This window comes from Polypterus senegalus, chromosome 9 (assembly GCF_016835505.1).
Source record: "Polypterus senegalus isolate Bchr_013 chromosome 9, ASM1683550v1, whole genome shotgun sequence".
NCBI lineage: Eukaryota > Metazoa > Chordata > Cladistia > Polypteriformes > Polypteridae > Polypterus > Polypterus senegalus.
The window spans coordinates 105,133,581-105,157,504 of record NC_053162.1 but is presented as its reverse complement, the minus strand read 5'-3'; the positions used below and the strand labels follow the sequence as shown (position 1 = coordinate 105,157,504).

At 37.7% G+C, this 23,924-nt stretch overlaps 1 protein-coding gene across 2 annotated transcripts in view; it reads right to left on the bottom strand.

Moving 5' to 3' along the window:
• Positions 1 to 23,924, bottom strand: part of LOC120535613 (transcription initiation factor TFIID subunit 4-like) — a 472,321-nt gene that overhangs the window by 387,893 nt on the left and 60,504 nt on the right. For both annotated transcript variants that reach the window (XM_039763563.1, XM_039763564.1), the window contains exons 2-3: positions 11,897 to 12,111; positions 1,060 to 1,191 (exon numbers count right to left, since the gene is read on the bottom strand). In XM_039763563.1, coding sequence (XP_039619497.1) covers positions 1,060 to 1,191; positions 11,897 to 12,111 — 347 coding nt within the window. The remainder of the gene's footprint in view (positions 1 to 1,059; positions 1,192 to 11,896; positions 12,112 to 23,924) is intronic.

Genomic DNA, 23,924 nt, shown 5'->3' with positions numbered 1-23,924 from the left:
CTCGTCAGACCACAGCACAATTTTCCACTTTGCGTCAGTCCATCTCAGATGAGCTTGGGCCCAGAGAAGCAGGCGGCGTTTTTGGATGTTGTTGATATATGGCTTTCGTTTTGCATGGTAGAGTTTTAACTTGCACTTGTAGATGTAGCGACAAACTGTGTTAACTGACAATGGTTTTCTGAAGTATTCAGAGCCCACGAATGATGTCAGTTTTTAATGCAGTACAGCCTGAGGGATCGAAGGTCATGGGCATCCAGTGTTGGTATTTGGCCTTGCCGCTTATGTGCAGAGATTTCTCCAGATTCTCTGAATCTTTTGATGATATTATGGACAGTAAATGATGAAATCCCTAGATTCCTTGCAATTGTATGTTGACAAACATTGTTCTTAAACTGCTGGACTATTTCCACATGCAGTTGTTCACAAAGTGATAAACCTCGCCCCATCCTTACTTGTGAACAACTGAGCTTTTTGGGGATGCTCCTTTTATACCCAATCATGACAAACACCCGTTTCCAATTAACCTTTTCACCTGTGGAATGTTCAAAACAGGTGTTTTTTGAACATTCCTCGACTTTCACAGTCTTTTGCTGCCCCTCTCCCAGCTTTTTTGGAATGTGTTGCAGGCATTAAATTCAAAATGAGTGAAGATTTGCAAAAAAGCAATAACGTTTATAAGTTTGAACATTAGATATCTTGTCTTCATAGTGTATTCATCTGGTTATATTACAATCATCTCATCTTATACATTTAAGCTGTAGAGACAAGAGCATGGTATTGATTCAACATCTTTATGTACCACAGGGTAGACATTTCTATAACCTCAGATAATCACGGTATAAGAAACATGATTTTAAAAGCCACATGTATACACTTCAAGTTATGTATTCGTTACAAGAAACATGTTTTCACCTATACCTAGACCTTAAATAAAATTTTAGACTTCTCTGGCTGAGATTACTTCCACTAAAACTTTGAGAAAAGTCTTAAAGGGAAACGTAAATGTAAAAACTATTCAAGAATAAAAACAGTAGCTCTGAAAAAACTACTATTACTTACTGGAACTGAAACTGCAGAACATGACGTTTGTAAGGCAGGATTGGATGTTGCACAACTAGATGCTGCAGAGAGCTGAACACTTTTGGTTTGCACTGTAAGTCCCGGTCTGATTGCAGGAGTGGTCACTGTGGACTGTAGAGAGAAGTAGTTAAAATAAATCAATAAATAAAAATAAAAAACCGGTGACATTACAACAACAACAATATTTATTTATATAGCACATTTTCATACAAAAAGTATCTCCAAGTGCTTTACATAATGAATGTGTGAATACCACCAAACAAATGTGGTTTCAGTCTAATCAATTAAGGATTGTTAATGAACTGATGGGTTTTCAAAAAGTTTCCATATAATAATCTTGTAAACCAGAGCAAAAATTAGAGGTTAGAATATTTAGATCTAAAATAAGTAAAAATTTGAATATATCTGAATACAGCTTAAATATTATGGCTGCTCCATATATGTTTGTACCAAATTCACATTGTCATATATCTGTCTCACAGACTTAGAAGAAATCTATCATTAAACAAAGAAAACTTAATGCTCTGCTAAATCCAGGGTTTCTGGCTAAAGTATCATTTCTCTTTAATTATCCTTTTCATTGTCAAGTAAACACTAATTTGTAAATTCTGTTTGTGTTTTCTTTCTGTTTATATTTTATCATAAGACTATTGTTGATTTATTAGCTTTTATTACTGTATTATGTTAATTTTATAATTATTTTTTATGTATACTGTTCTCTTTGAGACTAAGTGGGTAAGGTCCCCTGACATTGCACCTTCAGGCCTTTATAAGCTTACTAGCAGAATACCCGCGCTTCGCAGCGGAGAAGTAGTGTGTAAAAGAAGTTATGAAAAAGAAAAGGAAAAATTTAAAAAATAATGTAACATGATTGTTAACGTAATTGTTTTGTCATTGATATGAGTGTTGTTGTCATATATCTCTCTAAATATCTCTCTCTACTAATAAAAGGCAAAGCCCTCGCTGACTCACTCATCACTAATTCTCCAACTTCCCGTGTAGGTAGAAGGCTGAAATTTGGCAGGCTCATTCCTTACAGCTTACTTACAAAAGTTGGGCAGTTTTCATTTCGAAATTCTACGGGTAATGGTCATAACTGGAAGGTATTTTTCTTCATTTACAGTAATGGAGTTGAGCTCGAAAGCCATGGGGGGCGGAGTTTCGTGTGACATCATCACGCCTTCCATGTAATCACATGAACTGACTGTCAACGTAGTGCGTAGAAAACCCATTAAGACCTCCAAAAAGCGCTGAAGAAAACATGCATTATATAATTGAGAAGGCAGCGAAACAATAAGAAGCGAGCGAGTGAAATATACTACCATATTCATGAGTGCTGCTACTTTGGAAAGAAAGCAAGGTGTAAACCTAATCTTTAAATTAAGTTCATACACAGGCTGCCGCTGGCGTTTCTCATGCCCACGGGTAATGCAGGATACAAGTTTAATGAAAGGACTAAGGATATAAACGAGAGTTTTGATCACTTTGTAACTAAGTTAAAATTGCAGGTGAAGGGGTGTGCATATGCAAATTCCGAGAGACTGTGTTCGTGGGGGATTGACACTTAAGGCGGGTGGGGGAGTCACGTCATCATCTCCCCTCCCATTTACGTCACTTCGGTCTGAGCTGAGCTCCGTGGCTAACACCGTCTTTCGAAGCAACTTCGTCACGCTGCCACCAAATACTCCCAGAAAAATCCACAAGTTAATACTCACGCTATCTCTAGAGTTTCTCCACACTGAATCCTCAAGGCACTACTTACAAAAGGTTACATTGACAATCGTGTTACGTTATTTTTAAAATCTTTCCTTTTCTAAGCACAGCTGAGAAGCTTTGATGCATGTGCTCCATAACGCGTTAAAAAATAATGCATTTAATCACACTTTGCATTACAAGCAAAGGGGAACTTTTGTCAATGCATGATTTCCTAGTACACCGATTACATTGATCAGCGCATCCCGATTCATTTTACCCTCGCGCCACCTTGGTTTGAGAAGAAGTCAATAATTGTTTTGGTAAAGCCATACTCAGTGTAATCCTTCTTCCATTTAATAATTTTTCCACCAGTAGCCATGATTAAATTAACGGTAAAAAAGCAAGAGCGAAGGGAGGGTGACTTATTTAGGCAGGCATATATATGACAGCAACACTCATGACAATGTCAATCATGTTACGTTATTATTAAAATGTTTCCTTTTCTTTTTCATTACTTCTTTAACACACAACTTCTCCGCTGCTATGCGCGGGTATTTTGCTATATATATATATATATATATACTAGCAAAATACCAAGGCACAGAAGAAGTGTGTTAAAGAAGCAATGAAAAGAAAAGGAAACATTTTGAAAATAACGTAACCTGATTGTCAGTGTAATTGTTTTGTCACTGTTGTGAGTGATGAGTGTTGTTGTCATATATATATATATATATATATATATATATATATATATATATTTACACACACACACAAACATATATATATATACATATCTATACATATACACATATATACATATATACACACACAGCTATTTCAGTATCAGTGCAATACGCTGTTTGTTAAAACGGTTGACTCCGCTCTTACGTGCAATAACAAATCAAATCATTCAGTTGTCTTTGCTCATATGTCATTTTAGAGCTGGACGCCTGGCATCTTTTTTTGGCCACAAGTTCATTTCTGTTTGGTGTGAGGTTCTGTGTTGTGGAGATTCTCAGGATGGATTGCAGGTGCTCATCAGTGAGGCGACTCCTGTGTGCTGTTTTGTTAGTCTTTATCACTGAGAAGAGCTTCTCACACAGATATGTGCTACCAAACATGCACAAGGTTCGAGCATGCATGTAGACGGACTTTTTGTTCTTCAAAGTCACCAAAGCGCCGTGCAAACTCAGTGCGCAATAACTCTAGTAAGCGGTAAGTATTCGGCAAGGCAGCTGAAGCACTGCATTATGGGATCTGTAGTTAATTGTGTTACCAGCGCTTCATATACCCGGGCTTTAATAACAATAATACAGTATATAAAATGATCTCGGGGGCGGATATAATTACACGCCGGGCGGATGTGGCCCAGGCCCTTGAGTTTGACACATATGGACTAAATAGAACTTGAAAAGATATATTTTTTCAAATGTGATCGCGCAATTCAGATAGAGTTGACGAGCACTACAGCCTGCATGCCTCAATGAGTCATCCTCCCCTCGCTCTTACTTTTTTACCGTTCATCTAATGAATACACTGAGTATGGCTTTACCAAACAATCATTGATGGCTTAATAAAGTATCCATTATTCGAGTATGTAGGCGGGATATATATATATACATATATATATACCCGCGTATCGCAGCGGAGAAATAGTGTGTTAAAAAAGGTAGAAATAGAAAAGGGAACATTTTAAAAATAACGTAACATGACTGTCAATATATAGTATTTGTTTTGTGAGTGTTACTGAGTGTTGCTGTCATCAAGGATTTGATTATCATTATTTCTTTCAATCAGGTTCGTATTTGTAGGATGTGTTGTGTTCAAGTTACATTCCGTGTTTGTCAATCGTTGTAAAGATGACAGGTTTCATTCATCGATTAGTTTCTTACTGCATCAATAAACAGCTCGTCTTCTTCTTTATCTGAGACCTGACACACTGCATGCACGGGTTTTTTTACACTGTCTTCCTTTAGCGGGACATTGACTTTTTCCACCGTGTGCTTTGTTTCCACAGTAGCTGCATTTATGAATATGCTTATCAGACGCTTCATATTTTTTGCTGCCTTTTCAGTTGTGTAATTTGGTTTTTGTTCAGCGCTCTTTGGAACTGTTGCTTTTTATCTGTGCACTGCGTCAGTTCACGTGAGCCACTCGGTGTACTTGCATCGAAGGTTCCCAGCTGTGCTGGTGCCATCTCGTGCTATGTCCATAGCTTTATTTAATGTTACCTTAGTCCTGGCACTTAAAACTTTCTCTCGCAGTTTCGCTGAGTTTGTGTCAAACACCACCCTGACCATCTCATCTTCCTCTCCATAAGCACAGTCCTTCACCCGTGAATATTTACCCGTGGCAGTTTGCTATTGGATTGCCGCTGACGGACGGCCTTCTATGGGCAGGCACTAAATTACAAACGCCAGCGGCAGCCTGTCTATGAACTTAATTTAAAGTGTAGGTTTACATCGTGCTTTGTTTCCGAAGTAGCAGAACTCATGAATATGGTTGTATATGTCACTTCCGCTTCTTATTGTTTCGCTGCCTTCTCAATTATATAATGCATGTTTTCTTGAGCGCTTTTTTGAGGTCTTCCTGGTTTTCTATGTACTGCGTGATTACGTGTGCGGCGTGATGATGTCACACGAAACTCCGCCCCACGGCGTTCAAGCTCATCTCCATTACAGTAAATGGAGAAAAACTGCTTCCAGTTATGACCATTACGCGTAGAATTTCGATATAAAACCTGCCCAACTTTTGTAAGGAAGCTGTACGGAATGAACCTGCCAATTTTCAGCCTTCCACCCACACGGGAAGTTGGAGAATTAGTGATGAGTCAGTGAGTGAGTGAGTGAGTGAGTGAGTCAGTGAGTGAGTCAGTGAGTGAGTGAGGGCTTTGCCTTTTATTAGTATAGATACTTTTTTTCTTATAATTCTGTATTTATCTTTTAATTATGTTTGATAAGGGAATGGAGGTGAAAATTAATGGTAAAACACAAACACTGTATTGCTGTACCCAGGTTTAATTACATTCATTCATAACCTTCAACAGTATATCCTATACTGCCATTCAAATCTGCAATGGACATAATCCAGTCAGTCTTTACCAAGATAATACATATTACCCATGAAATAACTAGACAGACAGGAAATACATTGAAATGAAAAAAAAAAAACAAAAGTAATTACAGTTCAGCATTTTGGAGGCTTACTTGAGCTGCATGTTGTTACTGAGGTATGAAAATAGATGGATAAGGACATTCATTCTAGGAGGAAGGGAAACAAGTGAGCTAAGAAGAATGTTTTCTGATCCGTGATTTAAATTGCTTATCCCCTAGTTCACACATTAAACTGAGTATGAGGAACTTGTTTGAATTACTTTGTGTTTCAAAGGCACTCTTAAGAGGTCTTCAAACTTAACTTGTCTGGACCAATTTTTTCCCCAAACGCCTTATTGGTTTACATAGAGTATGTGAATTTCCCCCTGGGATTAATAAAGTATCTATCTATCTAAATGTGAACTCTAATGCAGACCAAAACAACCATACCAAGGGTTTTTGGAAAGAGTGGTCTCTGTACTTTGTGAAGCAAACCCTGTAGCGGTCTGAATGTCATCCGGCATGGGACCAATTTAACTATATGAAATGCTGTGCATTATGAGTGACATTTTGGTAGTGTGGCTGAGTGTTTGATGTAGGTAATTGGGGAATCTGATTAATGGCATAATCAGCTGAGGATTAACACATCGCATTTAAAAGCAACAAAACGTTATGCATACAGATACAAATATATAAAATGACTCGCACAATTACTTGCTCAACCACAGCAAGACCCGATTCTGTCTCAGAGCCATGCATGAATGGACACAAAAAAAAAATCGGTGTAAATTTACTTGTGCTACATCTATGGTCATAAAATTGAAGCACATCAGTGTATGCCATCAGAAGAGCTTGTCTTCTGTTATCACTTGGCTATTTGTTTGTCCTTCAGTCCACAGTTTTCAAGAAGTCTTCCAGTCAATAATTCTGGAAAATGTAGCAGCACATAAACACCCGCACTAAATTTTGTTCCTATGAAAAAAATAGTTCTGTCCAATGAAAGAAGTCCATGACACGCCCATGGAACGTTTATTGATATGTTTGCTTTTCTCGTTCTAAACTGCCAAGTAAACTAATCAACCTAACTGGAAATTAAAACAAAGTAACAAAATGTCCCATGATTCGGAACAAAGTAAACAGACTTATGAGTTTGAAAACACTTTTTATAATACAGTAATGCCCGTTCTTCTAAAATCTCAAGGGTTGGTAAGCAACTCAATGCCCTTAGTAAATACCATTTACCTCTTCAATATACTGTATAATTCAAATTGTGAGCATAACCACCACATAAACATGGTATAGCAGATACTAAAATAACGAAGTGTTGTTTTAAAATGAGTGATGCATAATTCAAAACTGAATCTATACTGTATATGTATGCTTTTCTTAAATATTGTAGCTTTTACTGCTTTGCTGTCTGAATAAATAATAAAAAGATTGTTTCATTTAAATAATCTGGCATAGGTAGGAATAATGCATCTTTTTGTACATTTTACAAAAACACTTCCATCAGTCTGCGCTCCCTGTGGCAAAAATAGTAAGTGTTACTCAGTACATTTTTTTTCCATTTTAAGTTTTTCATTTGTCAAGACATAGGCATTTATATTTACAATAACCCAATGGAAAAGAGTCAATCATTGTCAGATCAAATTTAGAATTTGTTGCCCACTAGATAATGGGTACAATGACATTTTCAGCAAGCAGTATGAAGCAAATTGTAATTGGTGTCACACATGTGCGATTAGGAAGAAGCTGAGTGGACCAGGTGTAGGTAATTATCCGTCAGGCCAGGGGGTGGTGGGGTGTGCTAAACCTACTTCTGTTATCCCTGCAGGCCAAATATGAGAAAACCTACCTGATTTAACAACAACAACGTCAATTCTAGTCCAGGCGCCAAGAAAGACACCACAAGAATGGTGTCACTTCTGGTCCCAGGCTTTTGATGACATCACTTCCGGTTTTTCATATAAAAACCGCCACCATCTCACCCCTTAGACAGTTCAGCTTAGAACTCAACCAGAGCACTATTTGCTTAATTCATTACTTTTTCGCAGCCAGGGACAATAAATGGGCGGCTGCCCCAAACCTTCTTTGTGTGTTGAGACTGATTCTTTCACACTGGTTAGTCAGTAGGCGTCTGTTGATTTCACATGGATTGATCCAGTGACAGTCAAGGTTTTTTGTATTTTGGACCAATCTGGAAACTTGTAGTTTATAACAAATATAATATAACCACCAGGACCATAATAAAGAGGCAACAACTAAACAAGGTCATATTAAAGACAACACATTTGCACAGACACTTAATCACATCAAGAATGCCTCATCAAATTGTAAAACCAACAAATGGAGTTGGATAGAAAACTGAATTGCCTTATTAAGGCCAATAATCACTTTCATATCATGTTACTCCTGCAGATATAATAGATGGGCAATGTCGAAACAGTATCCTAACAGAAAGGCTAAAAAGAATTCAGCAACAGTATGCTCCACAAAAGCTTCTGCACCATTTCACTGGTACTAAACACATTTCACTGTATGTAAGGTGTAACTATAAGAATTGAATTACTGTAAAATCATGCAAATCACAACAGCTTAATACAGCTGCCAATTAAAGAAGACACTATTTATATGCTAAATTTAAATATTTACATTACATGGGAAGAAATTTATCATGCTTCTTTTACTCCAGGCTATATGGTAACAAAAACTTAGAGCAGCTTTAAATAACTTTCAAAAAGGAAAAAAAAATGAAATAACATAAAATAAAAACTGTTTATGTAAGAAAAACACACTTAATTATCAACTTTTGCTCTTCATATTTTCAGAGAATTTCCTTTGCCTTCAAAATAAACAGAAACACAGGAAAGAAACACTAAGCCTATTTGTAACTTCTATGCATACCTTTGCAATATTAAATAAAACCTATTTCAAACATAAACAAAAAGTATGGTACTGCACGATTATACATCAACTTACTGTACACTGTGAGTTGCTTATACCAGCAGCACGGAGCAGTATACAACTTATAAACTTGCCAAACCCGTAGTATTTCATTAAATTACATACTGCTTTTATTCAATATGAACAGTGCACACTTCAGTATGCAGTGACTGAATTTCATCAATAAGTGAACATATTTTAGGTATAGATTGGATACACTAGGTTAGTTATTTTCAATGCTGGAAGTAAATGGTACTTTTCAAGAACCTTGCATTCAGTCACAAATGGAACCATGCTCTTTAATGTAATATGCCTATTATTTATAGCTCAAAACAGCAAGAGGGAATACCACCCACAACACTCTTTGAACGTATATATTTCTAAAACTCCATGGGGAACCACCCCCCACCACCCTTGGCTCCTTAGAATGATTTGAAGAGTGTGACGCAGCAGGTAGGCACGCAATTGTGCAGTGGAGCAGGAAGGTGAGCATGTTTATGAGCTGGAAGACTCTAGAGGCTGTGAGACTTTTGGGGATTGGGGGAGTGAGTTTTCCGTCATTTGCTTTGGTATTCGCTGGGGTTCCAGTACTGAGGTATGAAAGCCTTTATCAATTCCAAAGTCATACTTTTAATACCAATCCAATACTACTATACACTTTAAAGACAACCTCTTTTTCTCACCTATGACAAGATCAAGACCATTTTGGAGATATCTCTTTTCAGTGTCAATAAGCTATTAAGAGAATTTTGTTTTGGTTCATGGCTAATTCTTAATACATATGTGACAATGTCATAAATGAAATCCCCAGTATTGGTTATGTTACTATTATACTCTAACCACCAATTTTTTTCCATACTACACAGTCAAAGCCACCTAAATATTAAGGTTTGCATGTTCTCCATCAATTAAACAGTCAGTTAAGTGAGAATGATAAATGTGGCTATGAAGTATTCATAAAGGACATTGTACAAAGGACACAAACACACCTGAGACAAATTAAACCATAAAATGTTAAGGAATTTACTTAAACTGCATAACAGCATAAAATATTCAGAGCTTGGAATTTGTGGTAATGTTACATTTAAAGTTTTGCACTGGAAAAACGAAGAAAGGTAGTCAGAATTATATATATATATAAATTTAAACTTGATGGATTAAAACACAGGTGGATTATGACTTGCTCTTGTGTTGGTTACCTATTAATGGCCGCCAGATGGCAGCATCTACCAAGATATAATTGATTTGAAAGGGATCACAAATGCATATTTTACAAATATTTTTTGATTATCAAGTGTTTTTCATGGTCTCTCGAGTATTTTTACTACTACTATTGTTAAAAAAGTAAACTGCTTATTTTGCAGTTAATGAAATTTCATATTATGCTAATATATCCAGGTTCAGAAAAAAGTGAAATTTATAAAATACTTAAAGCTTAACTGGAAAAGTATGACGTTTAAAATTTGCTAAAAATTGTCAGCAGTTACTTGGTGGCCAGTAGTAAAAAACGATGCAATGTTTTTGTTCTAGGATAAAGATCTGTATCCCACTGCCCCCACAAATATGAGTTTCCTACCAAATTCAATATTTTTGAGGCATTCCTGCTACTACTGTGATAATGAGAAAATCTAACTGAAGAACCAGAGACACCCTACCCAATTATTCAATACAGCTAAAAATCTAGAGATTATTTAAGTGATTTGTTTGCACCAGTACAACAGAAGACTAAAATGCAGTAATGCCACTTTGCCTTTACACACTGGAACTAAAACAAAAAACATCCATCCATTCATCAGTTTTCTTAACCTGCTTATTCACGGCAGGGTTAAGGAGAAGCTGAATTCTATCCCAGCAATCATCAAGCAAGGAACAATGCCTGGACAAGATGCCAGTTCATTGCAGAGTAAACACATGGGCCAATTTACATACACCAGTTCATCAACCTGCATATCATTTGATAGCTGGACTGAGGAACCTGAGACACAAACAGTCTTTCCAAAATAAGAACATTTTTAGTGCAAGTATGAAAGCTCCTTTGGAGTATAAAGTAATTGGCGTACTTTAGAAGGGCGTTCTTTTGCACAAGAACAGAAAATCTGAAAAAAAAATTGCTTTATGTATGTACAAATAATGAATTCAGAGAAAGAGAGCTGAAAATAATGTGATTTGCAAAAAGGACTAAATGAAAGATATTAAATATACTATCAGGAGATCCATAATGTCAAAATGAAAAACTTCTAAAAACAAAAAAGAACTAATAAATAGTAAAATAGAATAAAAAAGTCAAAAGAACTGGGCCAAAAGTCCAAAGACTAGAAAATAAGCTAGCTCCCAAAATGTTGGTAATCAAAACTAAGTTTATATACACAGAAGCTATTCATATACACAGTTCATTTTTTTTTTCTATTGTATCACTATCTTAAATGCAAAAATGGCCATGGTGCTACATCCTGCCATGTGATGGGCAATGGCCCTTGCAACCATAAACAAAATCCAGTAACCCCCATATTTTAAACTACTCAAAATAGTAGTATGCTGGCAGCAAGAACATGTCAGAAACGTAACGGTAAAGTATTTTGATTTATAAGAAATACATGGAAAAAGTAAACAAATAATTCAGAAAAATCAAAAATCATGGCATTATATCATTTACAGATGTATTACACATACATTTGCCATATATAATCAAATTTTTTTTAAAAAGTGATTAAAATGTAACAGTCACTATGTCAGGTAGATATTCTAAGAAATCAAGGAAATATTCCTTATCACAGTTGGAATATGTTTGAAAAATAATGATAACAATAATAATAATTCTTATAACATTACTCTATTCTGGTTTGCCATGTCAACAGAATTGAATACATTGTCTGACTGCCTTTCTGCAAAGTGTTGTGCAGGGAGCATTTTCTAGATTAAGAAAGCAACCATAGTTGTAACTGTAAAATTAGAAGGCACTCATTTTTCTAAATACAGTATCTGCTGTATTTCATTTTGCTTTTCCTGTATGCTTCTATAGTTAGTTCTCCTTTTTAATGTTTAAAAAAAAAAAAAAGTAAAAATTCAAATAACAGCCGACTGTATACCTGTGTTGAGGCCATTCGAAATGCTGGTCCGCTGGTAGGTGCTGCTGGCCTAGGAGAGATGCTGTTGTGCACCTGACTTTGCACTTGAACCTGTGCTTGAGCATGAGCTTGAGCTTGAGCTTGAGCTTGCGCCTGCGCATGGGCCTGAGCCTGAGCTAATGCTTGCTGTGGAACCATTACCAGCTGCCCAGTGTCTGTTCGGACCAGAATCATACCTGAAAAAAAAGATAAGGGAAGGGGATGGAAAGAGGAAGGAAAAAAACCATCAGAATTCCTGTAATGGAGATTATCATTTTGAATTGGTCTTAGAAAATGAAACCACAAAACAACAGTAATAAATAATGGGGGTAAAAACATATATACCAGAGATTTTTTTTATGTTTAAAACAGTTTCTAAAGAGTATTCATTCTTACTCTGACCAATTTCTTTCAAAAATATTTTTTTACAAATTTTTTTTACATTTATCATCAATAAAGGTGCAGCCATATTAAAAATCTTGCACTTTCTTTAAGTATCATGATCAGCATTTAATCACTGCTAATTAAACAAAGTGATTTGCTAAAATAAATTACAGTATATATATTAGGGTACCTTGAAAATTATATAGATTTAACTATTCATTTTGACGACATTTTATTGTTCCTGTAATTCAAAGCTTTCTACAGAGTTCACAGACAACATGCTTTTTATACAGTTAACACCCAACTTTTCCTTTAACAAGAATGCTTAAAAATAAACTTGTTTGAGGAACATCGAGGAATGAATGCAAACAACCTGAAGTAGTTTTTATATTAGTTGTAGCAGTAGTAGTTGTATTTGTCACATGTGCAGAGTATAATGGAAATCTTTGGATGTCCACCAAACACTAATTACAGACATCACACACATCAACAGCTTGAGAATTTGACTAAGTTTTAATGAGTAGGAACACTGTACCTTAAGGCTAGAATACTGGAAATAGGAAATTCATCTGTAGAGTTCCTTTAGAACCATTTATACTTAGTGTGTCCACATTCGCCATGAGGGTCTGCTAGGGAGCGTGTGACATAAATTTAGTCGGCAATCCTGGCATACAAACCCTCGTGTTGTAGACCACATCCCTCCAGAATCTTCTGAGCACATGGTTCTGTGCGCCCCTGTGTGCATCAACTTTGCATGTGCTAGGCAAAAAATATAGTCTCATTCAAGAAACAGTGTCTGTCACTATCTGCAAAAATGTCCACAAATTCATAGTGAGAAATCACTAAGACCCTGGACAAAGTCGAAAGTTTGGGCAAGCAGAAAACTAATTATATGCAAGATAATAAATTAAGACAAGGAAAAGTCTTTGGGAGGAAAAGCCATGAATTATGCTACTGCACAGTGTGATGGTCTGAACATTTGAACTATAAAAAGACCAGGTTGTACATTCCCTGTGAATGACTGTGAGAGAAAAAGTATAAAACTTGCAGATACCCTGAGTATCAAAATTAAAGGCAGCAAAAACAAAAATCTTTCAGATGTGGAAAGTTTTCAATAATGGACAAAAATCCAAAATATTCTTGGAGTCAAAAACACATTGCTACATTCAAGTAACAGTCCCTTCAGGTGTTAATGAAACATTGGTTATGAGTCAACATATACCAAACTACTAGTCCCAATACTCAAACTGAAGATCAAAACAGAGGAGACATGCAAGAATGTCTAAACTTCCACATAAAATAGCACACACAAGACTAATAATAATCTAACCAAATAATCTGCACAACAATGGACACTAGTGTATTTTCATATATAGTTAGTCAAAACATTTATGAATCTCTCTTATATAGTTTGTTAGTAAGCATTTGTAATATGTAATATGCAAATCCAAAGAAGGCATTTTCAGTTTAACAAAAGTGTGACTGCAATGGTTATGTTTGTTTAAAATAAAAAAGCTGCAACTGTTCTGTAGTGACAGAAGGACAGATTAAGCTGGTGTGCTTCTAGGAAAAAATCAAGAGAGCAGCCTTCTAACAAGAACCTCTCGGTGCAGTTCAGTTCTCAACTGTTTTAAAGATTTCAAGGATCCAATAAATGTTTACTTACATATTCAAAGCACCATAAATATTGGATCTTATCTTGCTTTACATATTGTCAAATAAGTCCTTACATACTGAACATAATCCAGGTTGCCTTCATTTGTCAAACAAACAAAAAAAAACCATTATCAGAATAATTATATTAAATACTTAGTATTTTTGTGCAAACAAAGCAGTTTTTCCTTTCCTCCCAACCTGCAGCCCTCTAGGACCCACCCAGAATGATGTGTATGTTCCGTTTTAAGAAAAAACAATATGTAGTAGAGTTGCTTGGGGGTGGGCGGGTTAGTTATCATATTCATACCTGTTTGCATTAGGTCATGTTTGAAAAACACTTGAGGAAAAAAATACCTTTTCATTTGAGATTTATTTTTGTGACCTACTGTATCCATAAGGGTGAACCAGAAACTATCCAGCCACATGTTTATATCCACAAATGTGTCAGAGATCGCATCCTACCACACTAAACAGAATGTAAAAGTCACCTGAACTCCTGCACATCACTCACTATTCTGACCTTTTGTTTAAGTGCAGTGGTAAGCAACTTAAAACACACTTCTATGTATTTTTGATGAAGTATTACTGAAAAACAGTATTTTACTTGACAAAACATTTAATGCAATATAGAGAATCTTTCTTTAATCAAATGCTAAACAGGTCTAATAAATATGTCCAAAGAATTTTTTGGGGGGAAATTTTTGTTTGTCATCTGCAACCGAGTTTAAAGAAGGCAGAGATGTGATAGAAAAACTCCATTCTATCTTATTAGTGGTATGACACACAGAAAAACCTAAATTTACATGTCATAATGCAATCACTCATGTAAATGCAGCTTTGACTAGTAGTATTCACCACAAGCTAGACATCTCGGTAATTGTAGGTTAGTTCAGTATAGAGTACACTAACAGGATAGGTGGATTTTAGGTGACTGACTGAGTAAAGTATTGTATATTACTTGCATGGCATTTTTGTTTTCTGGTTTCAGACAGTAGTAACAACTGTGAATACCATCTTTAGATAACGATTGGAATGTTGTTGAAAATGTTGTAAAATAAAAATGAAAGTACACAGACTTTTAAAATCAAGTAAAGCCAGAAATATCTTTAAAACATACCCAAGTAAAGTAAGTAGATCTAAATTACTACTCTTGGATAACAAAACTTACTACAAAAAAAGAGCATTAATTAAGAAAAGCAATAAATAGAACTAACCAGGATATTCCATAATGCGAATCTAATCAGTAACAAAAATATTTGCAGTAGTAATGTGCACAGACCTTTTGGTGTGTAGTGACTCAAAAGAGAAGGGGCACTTCACAGAACAGGGTGTGTTGCATTTTATTCCTGGACAAAAATTAGTTCCCATTTTTATTTCTACTTTTAATTTCATTGGAAATTTAGGGATAACTTTACGGTCATTATTATATTCCCAAACAAGGTAAAAATGTGTGTTTATAATTGCAGATTATGTCAGATAAACAAAAATGACACATTTCAACAAAATAAAGCAAATAAAACCATTTCCATCTAATTATATGGAACTTAAGAGCAAGAATTCATATCACAGTACAACTAAAAAAAAAAAAAAAATCCCCCTCCTCGAACCGCCACCTTATGGTGGTGGAGGGGTTTGCGTGTCCCGATGATCCTAGGAGCTCTGTTGTCCGGGGCTTTATGCCCCTGGCAGGGCCACCCAAGGCAAACCTAGGTCCTAGGTGAGGAATGAGACAAAGAGCGATTCAGCAAACCTGCCATGATGAATGAAAACTTTGGACGGCGTTTTTTTTCGCCCAGACGTGGGTCACCGGGTCCTCCCTCTGGAGCCAGGCCTGGAGGTGGGGCTTGAGGGCGAGCGATTGGAGACCGAGCCTGCACCCATCGGGCTCGGCCAGGCACAGCCTGAAGAGGCAACGTGGGTCCCCCTTCCCATGGGCTCACCACCTATGGGAGGGCCAAGGAGATCAGGTGCAGTGCAAGTTGGGTGGTGGCTGAAGGCAGGGCCCTTTGTGATCCGGTCCTTGGCTACAGAAGCTGGCTCTTGGAATGCAGAATATCACCTCTCTAAAGGTTAAGGAGCCTGAGCTAGTGCGCGAGGTCGAGAGGTTTCCGGCTAGATATTGTCGGGCTCACCTCGATGCAAACCAACTGGAACCAATCTCCTTGAGAGGGGCTGGACTCTCTACCACTCTGGAGATGACCCCAGTGAGAGGTGCTGAGCGGGTGTGGGCATATTAATCGCCCCCCGACTTGGAACCTGCTCACTGGGGTTTATGCCGGTGGATGAGAGGGTAGCCTCTCTTTGCCTTCAGGTGGGGGGACGGGTCCTAACTGTTGTTTGCGTGTATGCGCCGAACAGCAGTTTGGAGTGCCCACCCTTTTTGGAGTCCCTGGAGAGGCTGCTAGAGGGGACACCTTCTGGGGACTCCCTCGTTCTACTGGGAGACTTAAATGCTCATGTGGGCAATGACAGTGAGACCTGGAAGGGCGTGATTGAGAGGAAGACACCCCACGGAGCAATGTTTTGTTATTGGATTTCTGTGCTCGGCATGGATTGCCCATAATGAACACCATGTTCAAGTATAGGGGTGTTCATATGTGCACTTGGCACTAAGACACCCTAGGCCTCAGTTCGATGATCAACTTTATGATCATGTCGTTGGACCTGCGACAACATGTCTTGGACACTCAGGTGAAGAGAGGGGCAGAGCTGTCAACTGATCATCACCTGGTGGTGAGTAGGCTTCGATGGTGGGGGAGGATGCATGCCGGTCAGGCCTGGTAGACCCAAACGTGTTGTGAGGGTCTTCTGGGAATGACTGGCAAAGTCCCCTGTCAGAAGTAGCTTTAACTCCTACTACCTGGCAGAACTTTGACCACATCCTGAGCGAGGTGGGGGACATTGAGTCTGAACAGACAATGTTCTGTGCGTCTATTGTTGAAGCAGCTGACTGGAGCTGGAGCTGTAGCCGTAGCCGTAAGGTGGTCAGTGCCCGTCGTGGCGGCAATCCCCGAACCCGTTGGTGGACACCGGCGGTGAGGGATGCTGTCAAGGTTAAGGAGTAGTCCTACAGGACCCTTTTGTCCTGTGGGACGCTGGAGGCAGCTGATAGGTATCAGCAGGCCAAGCGGAATGTAGCTTCGGTGGTTGCTGAGGCAAAAACTCAGGCTTGGGAGAAGTTTGGAGAGGCCATGGAGAATGACTTTCGGGCGGCTTCAAGAAGATTCTGGTCCACCATCCGGCGTCTCAGGAGGGGGAAGCAGTGCAGTGTCAACACTGTATACAGTGGGGTTGGTGTGCTGCTGACCTCGACTCAGGACGTTGTGGGTCGGTTGGGGGAGTATTTCAAAGACCTCCTCAATCCCACTAACATGCCTTCCAATGAGGAAGCAGAGTCTGGGGACTGAGGTCACCGAGGTGGTCAAAAAAATCCGCCCGGAGCTCCTCAAGGCTCTGGATATTGTAGGACTGTCTTGGTTGACACAGCTCTGCAACACTGCATGGACATCAGGGACAGTGCTTCTGGATTGGCAGACTGGGGTGGTGGTCCCTCTCTTTAAGAAGGGGGACCGGAGAGTGTGTTCCAAGTACAGAAGTATCACACTCCCAAGCCTTCCTCGAAAAGTCTATTTAGGGGCTCTGGAGAGGAGGGTATGTCAGATAGTCGAACCTCGGATTCAGGGGAGACAATGTGGTTTTCGTCCTGGTCATGGAACAGTGGACCAGCTCTACACCCCTTAGCAGGGTCCCCAACCAGTCTACATGTGTTTTGTGGACTTGGAAAAGGCATTCGATCATGTCCCTCGGGGAATCCTGTGTTGGGTACTCAGAGAGCTGTTCGGTCCCCGTACGATCGGTGTCACAGCTTGGTCCACATTGCCAGCATTAAGTTGAACCCATTTCCAGTGACAATTGGACTCCGCCAGGGCTGCCCTTTGTCACCGATTCTGTTCATAACTTTTATGGACAGAATTTCTAGGTGCAGCCTGGGCATTGAGGGGGTCCAGTATGGTGGACTCAGGATTGTGTCACTGCTTTTTGAAGATGATGTTGTCCTGTTTGCTTCATCGGGCTGTGATCTTCAACTCTCTCTGGATCGGTTCACAGCTGAGTGTGAAGCAGCTGGGATCGGAGTCAGCACCTCCAAATCCGAGACCATGGTCCTCAGCCAGAAATGGTTGGATTGCCCTCTCAGGGTTGGGAGCGAGATCCTGTTTCAAGTGGAGAAGTTTAAGTATCTCAGGGTCTTGTTCACGAGTGAGGGAAGAATGGAGCGTGAGATCGACAGGCAGATCGGTGCGGTGTCCCCAGTGATGCGGGCTCTGCATCGGTCTGTCGTGGTGAAAAAGTAGCTGAGCCATAAGGCAAAGCTCGCAATTTACCAGTCGATCTATGTTCCTACCTTCCCCTATGGTCATGAGCTGTGGGTAGTGACCGAAAGAACGAGACTGCGAATGCAAGTAGCTGAAATGAGTTTCCTCCGCAGGATGTCTGGGCTTTTCCCTTAAAGATAGGGCGAGAAGCTCAGTCATCCAGGAGGGGCTCAAAGTAGAGCCAATGCTCCACCGCATCAAGAGGAGTCAGGTGAGGTGGCTCGGGCATCTGATCAGGATGCCTCCTGGACGTCTCCCTGGTGAGGTGTTCCAGGCATGTCTAACTGGGAAGAGGCCCCAGGGAAGACCCAGGACACGCTGGAGGGACTATGTCTCTCGGCTGGCCTGGGAACGCCTCGGGATTCCCCTGGAAGAGCTAGAAGAAGTGGCCGGGGAGAGGGAAGTCTGGGTATCTCTGCTCAAGCTGCTGCCCCCGCAACCCGATCTTGGATAAGTGGAAGAGGAAAGATGGATGGATGGATGGATGGACAGATAAAATAATATCTTCCTCTGAAAAAATTGTGGAAGCAACTAAAACCAATAATTTAGTAACATGACAATTATTTTTGTGCATTAGATTTTCAGCAAGAAATTATAGTATGATCTAGAACCCATGTACAAATCAAAATTATTTTAAATATGGTCTAAGTACAAAAGATCCTTCAGTAACATTAACAAAAGTAATATACTAGTACGTTTCTTTCTAGGTGTTGACAGTCTTTGGGTTTTACATTAAAAACTATTATTTAGGTTTTGCCTTCTGCATTCTTGTACAAGAAGAAAAGGTAATACAAAGAAAAGAGCACCAAATATAAAAATTACATTTTCACACATTTAAACCAAACTAGGGCTGCCAACTCTTTCTCGGGAAATGGGGACATTTGGGTTGAAAAATTAGGACTTCTGAGGATACCTTTCCCTATGATACCATAATAAGCCTTTATACTGTGTTAAAATGATATAAACCTTTAGTAACAGTTTATCTCTATAATTATGATATGATGACCACAGTCACAGGCAAACTAATAACCCATTAAAGTTTTTGGAATATGTCAAGCAACTTAAATTAACACTTCAATCCTTCCATTCTTATTTGGATTGCTTAACTGTCGTAAACCAGAAAAAAATGATACACATGGTAAATTCACGTCTAATAAAATAAAAATAAACTAAGTTATTTGCTTTTATCTACATTCTTTTACATGTTTCCACTGAAGCTATTTTTCTCAGTAAATCTGAAAATCTGATAAATCTTATAAAACAAGGATATTTGTTGTTCAAGTAGTCTTTGAACTTGCACTTTCTTTTCGGCATAATGGGTATTCCTTAATTTATGTAACTGAAAGAATTATGAAAATATTATTAAATTATTTGAAGAAGTGACTTATTACTTGATCAACTGATAACTAAAGATATTGCATTTATATGGCAAACAAAATGTGTCTTTTTTTTAATTAACTAAAACTTTAATCGATGACTCATTCATTTACAATTACAAGTCCTTTTTGAAACAAAGGGTGGTAATAACAATATTCTCCATTAAAATATTACAAAGCTGTACTTTCTCACTCTTAAATATGATGGATACCTGGATGTATGAAATTTATTATTTAACAACAACAACAACATTTATTTATATAGCACATTTTCATACAAACAGTAGCTCAAAGTGCTTTACATATTAAAGAATAGAAAAATGAAATTCTAATTTCGATTTTGAATAAATTCACTTAGTTACAGTTCATTGTGTAAGTGTGCTAATACCACCTTGTAAATTTATATTGAATGTTACTTAGTCTTTTGAACGTGAGCACATTATATGCATATTACACTGCAGTTAATGCCTTTTTTGGGTCTTACTGTTATTAAATGTTCTGTTAATTCAATAAAACTGTTACACTTATCTTCTAAAGATGCTTCCCTGCATTTCAGTAAAAGTTCTTTTGTTGACATTATTTAAAAAATAAAATATCAGCCCACTGTATTCTGTCTATTCTCTAGACCCTGTGCCAGCAACAAGTTACAATTTTAGACTGGACGCCAATACTGTACAAGGTAGTCCAGTATCAAGACAGCGCAAGATAAAACACGTTTGGTAACATGTATGGCTCCTGGCATCTCACAAAAAAAGATAATTCTGACTGGAGTTTTGCAGAAGTTGTCAAAGAACCTTTATGATGCATCTTTTACCTGTACCCACTAACTTGCAATTTTTACTATTAACATTAAAGTAACGTTAAGCCACTGTCACAGACTTCAGTCTCAAGAGTACTTAACTGCCTGTAAATTACAAGAACAGCAGATAAAGTCATTTAGAATAGTTTCCTTTAAATATGTCTTTCCATTACTTTGTTAGTTTTCTCCAAATTTGCTGGTGTAAGGCAATGCTTTTACTTGCACCCACAGACACCTCCCCTTGAACCCGCACTCATGGAAAACTCTATTGCAATGCACTCCATTTGAAAGGCTGAAAATGCTGTGCACTGTAAAAAACTTTAATTTAACAAATCTCTAACAGTGGGCAGTGGCTGGAAATGGTAAAAAGCAAACTACAATAAATTGGTGTTATAATCAAAGTCAACATGTGCCACTTAAAAAACATCAATACAACTACCATCTGCGCCATCATACAAAAAGCACAAAGGGTACACCAGTGTTTATTACAGATTTTTTGTGGGATCAATGGCAATAATTATGATAGATCATATTGTATTTCCATGTGGGTGCGTAAACAGTCAACCTTGCTTCAGCAAAGCATGTTGCTTATTTGTGCCTCTTCTCTGTTTCTTACAATGAAAAGGCAGCATGTCCGTGTGTTCAGGTCCTAACTGGAGAAAGGAGTACTGTACTCGGGCCAATGAAGGGAATGAGGCAGGAATCAGTGGAACTAATTGATATCAAACAATTTTCACTAAAAAAAAAACAATGAAAACTTACACAGATGTTACTCTTCCGCAGATGAGGAAAAAAACAAAAAAGAAAGAAGACAGCCGCACTTGATCAAGACCAAAAAAAGTTCAAAAAGACCAACAGCCAAATCCAAAAATGAATTCTGCCAAGTCCAAGGAAATTGCAAAAACCTCTTGAGACCTGACTCAAATAATACAACACTGTGCCAGCCCATCAAGTCCAAACAGCCATCTACCTTTTAATAAACCAGTTACTTCATTTATCACCTAAAGCATTAACAAGTGCCTTTCATTATATCTCCTCTCTTTTCATGTCTGCATGCTGGTAAGTTAAGTGAGGACCCAAGCAAGGTTATTATAGTTAACAAAAACTAAAATCAAAACTGAGACTATTATTATAAAATAACATTTTCGTAAATGGAAATAAAATTATTAACAAATCTGATATTAAAAACTAAAACTAAGCTAAACTATTAATTAAAGTAGCTGGAAAGACTAACTGAAATAAAATTTAGTAAAAATATTTTTAGTTTTCATTTTTGAATGAATATTTCTTTGCCATTAGTCTTTAACCCTTGTTCTAGTATTATCCGTGTATAGACCTCCTAAATATAACGCATCTTTTTTTGAGGAATTCTCCGACTTAATGTCAATTTTAATTACTAACTATGACACACTCCTAATAGTTGGCAACTAATTTTCATATAGATAATCAGTGTGATCTAAAAGTAAAAGAATTTATGAACCTCCTGGATTCTTTTGATTTGAGACAACTCATAAATCAGCCTACACATAAAGCAGGTCATACGTTAGACTTAGTGATTACTAAAGGACTGAAAGTTGATATAAAACAGATCATTGATATTGGTCTATCAGACCATTTACTTCTACTTTTTAATATAGAAATAATGATAAAAAACACTCATGAGAAGCATATTGTTAAAAAACGCTTCTTTGACTCGGCAGCAGCTTTAAAACTTACAAACATTCTAAGCAATCAGTCCGTTTATAGTGCCAGCTATAATAGTGAGGATAATGTAAATAGTAAGGTGGAAAGATTTAATACTAAAGTGAGAGCTGCTGTTGACATAGTTGCACCTGAAAAGACAGTGAAAAAATCTTCTAGCATTGTTATACCATGGAAGACCCAAAGAGTGTCTGATTTAAAGAGAACATGCCGTAGAGCTGAGCGTCAATGGAGGAAGACTAAACTTACTATCCACCATGAAATATTAAAAGTCAAAATAACAGAATACAATAACACTGTCCGTCTTGAGAGACGCTGCTATTTCTCCAAGATTATAAATAACAATGCTAGTAATCCCAGAGTCTTATTTTCTACAATTGATCGCCTACTAAACCCAGGTAACTCAAAGGAATGCCTCCTAAGTTCTTCCAGTAAAACCTGTGAGGCTATCGCTGTATTTTTCAATCAAAAAATTAATGATATTAGAAATAACATAGTATATCCCTCCAACACTAAGGATCCTCCTAAACCCCAGCATCCTGTTATAAACAAATTAAACTCTTTCACTAGGATAGATTTACCTGATTTACAAAAATAATCTCTCAATTAAAACCTCCACCTGCCCTTGATCCAATACCAACAAGGTTTTTCAAAGAAGTATCGGGCGTGCTAATTGATAATGTTCTTGACATAGTAAATTCGTCATTAGATACGGGGTCTTCCCAGACTGTCTTAAGACTGCTGTAGTTAAACCCCTTCTTAAGAAACATAATCTTGACCCTCGCTCTTGAAAATTTTAGACCCATCTCTAACCTGCCTTTCTTAAGTAAAGTTCTGGAGAAGGCAGTCATTATGCAGTTAAATGACCACCTCAATAAACATGCTATTCTTGATAAATTTCAGTCGGGTTTTAGAACAAATCACAGCACAGAAACTGCACTCGTTAAAGTAGTAAATGATTTGCGTGAATGCAGACAGAGGCCATTTATCTGTTCTCATCCTCTTAGATCTGAGTGCTGCATTTGACACCATTGATCACAATATTCTTAGAAATCGCCTTAGTCAATGGGTGGGCCTCTCTGGCAGTGTCTTAAATTGGTTTGAATCCTACTGACAGGGAGAAAATTTTTGTTAGTTGTGGGAATTACAACTCAAGACACATGATATCCAATATGGTGTTCCACAAGGCTCTATCCTGGGTCCGCTGTTATTCTCAATCTACATGCTTCCGTTAGGTCAGATTATCTCAGGGCACAATGTGAGCTACCACAGCTATGCTGATGACACACAGCTGTACTTATCAATAGCACCTGATGACCCAGATTCTATTGATTCACTAACACAATGTCTGACTTGTATCTCAGAATGGATGAATAGTAACTTTCTCAAGTTAAATAAAGAGAAAACTGAAATTTTAGTGATTAGCAATAATGGATACAATGAGGCTATTAGAAATAAACTGGATACATTAGGATTAAAAGTCAAGACGGAGGTAAAAAGCTTAGGGTAATTGTTGACTGTAATCTGAATTTTAAATCATATTAATCAGATCATTAGGACAGCATTTTTCACTTAAGAAACATAAGTAAAGTTAGACCTCTTATATCACTGAAAGATGCTGAGAAATTAGTTCACGCGTTTGTTTTCAGTCGACTAGATTACTGTAACGCACTCCTCTCAGGACTACCCAAAAAGACATAAATCGTTTGCAACTAGTGCAG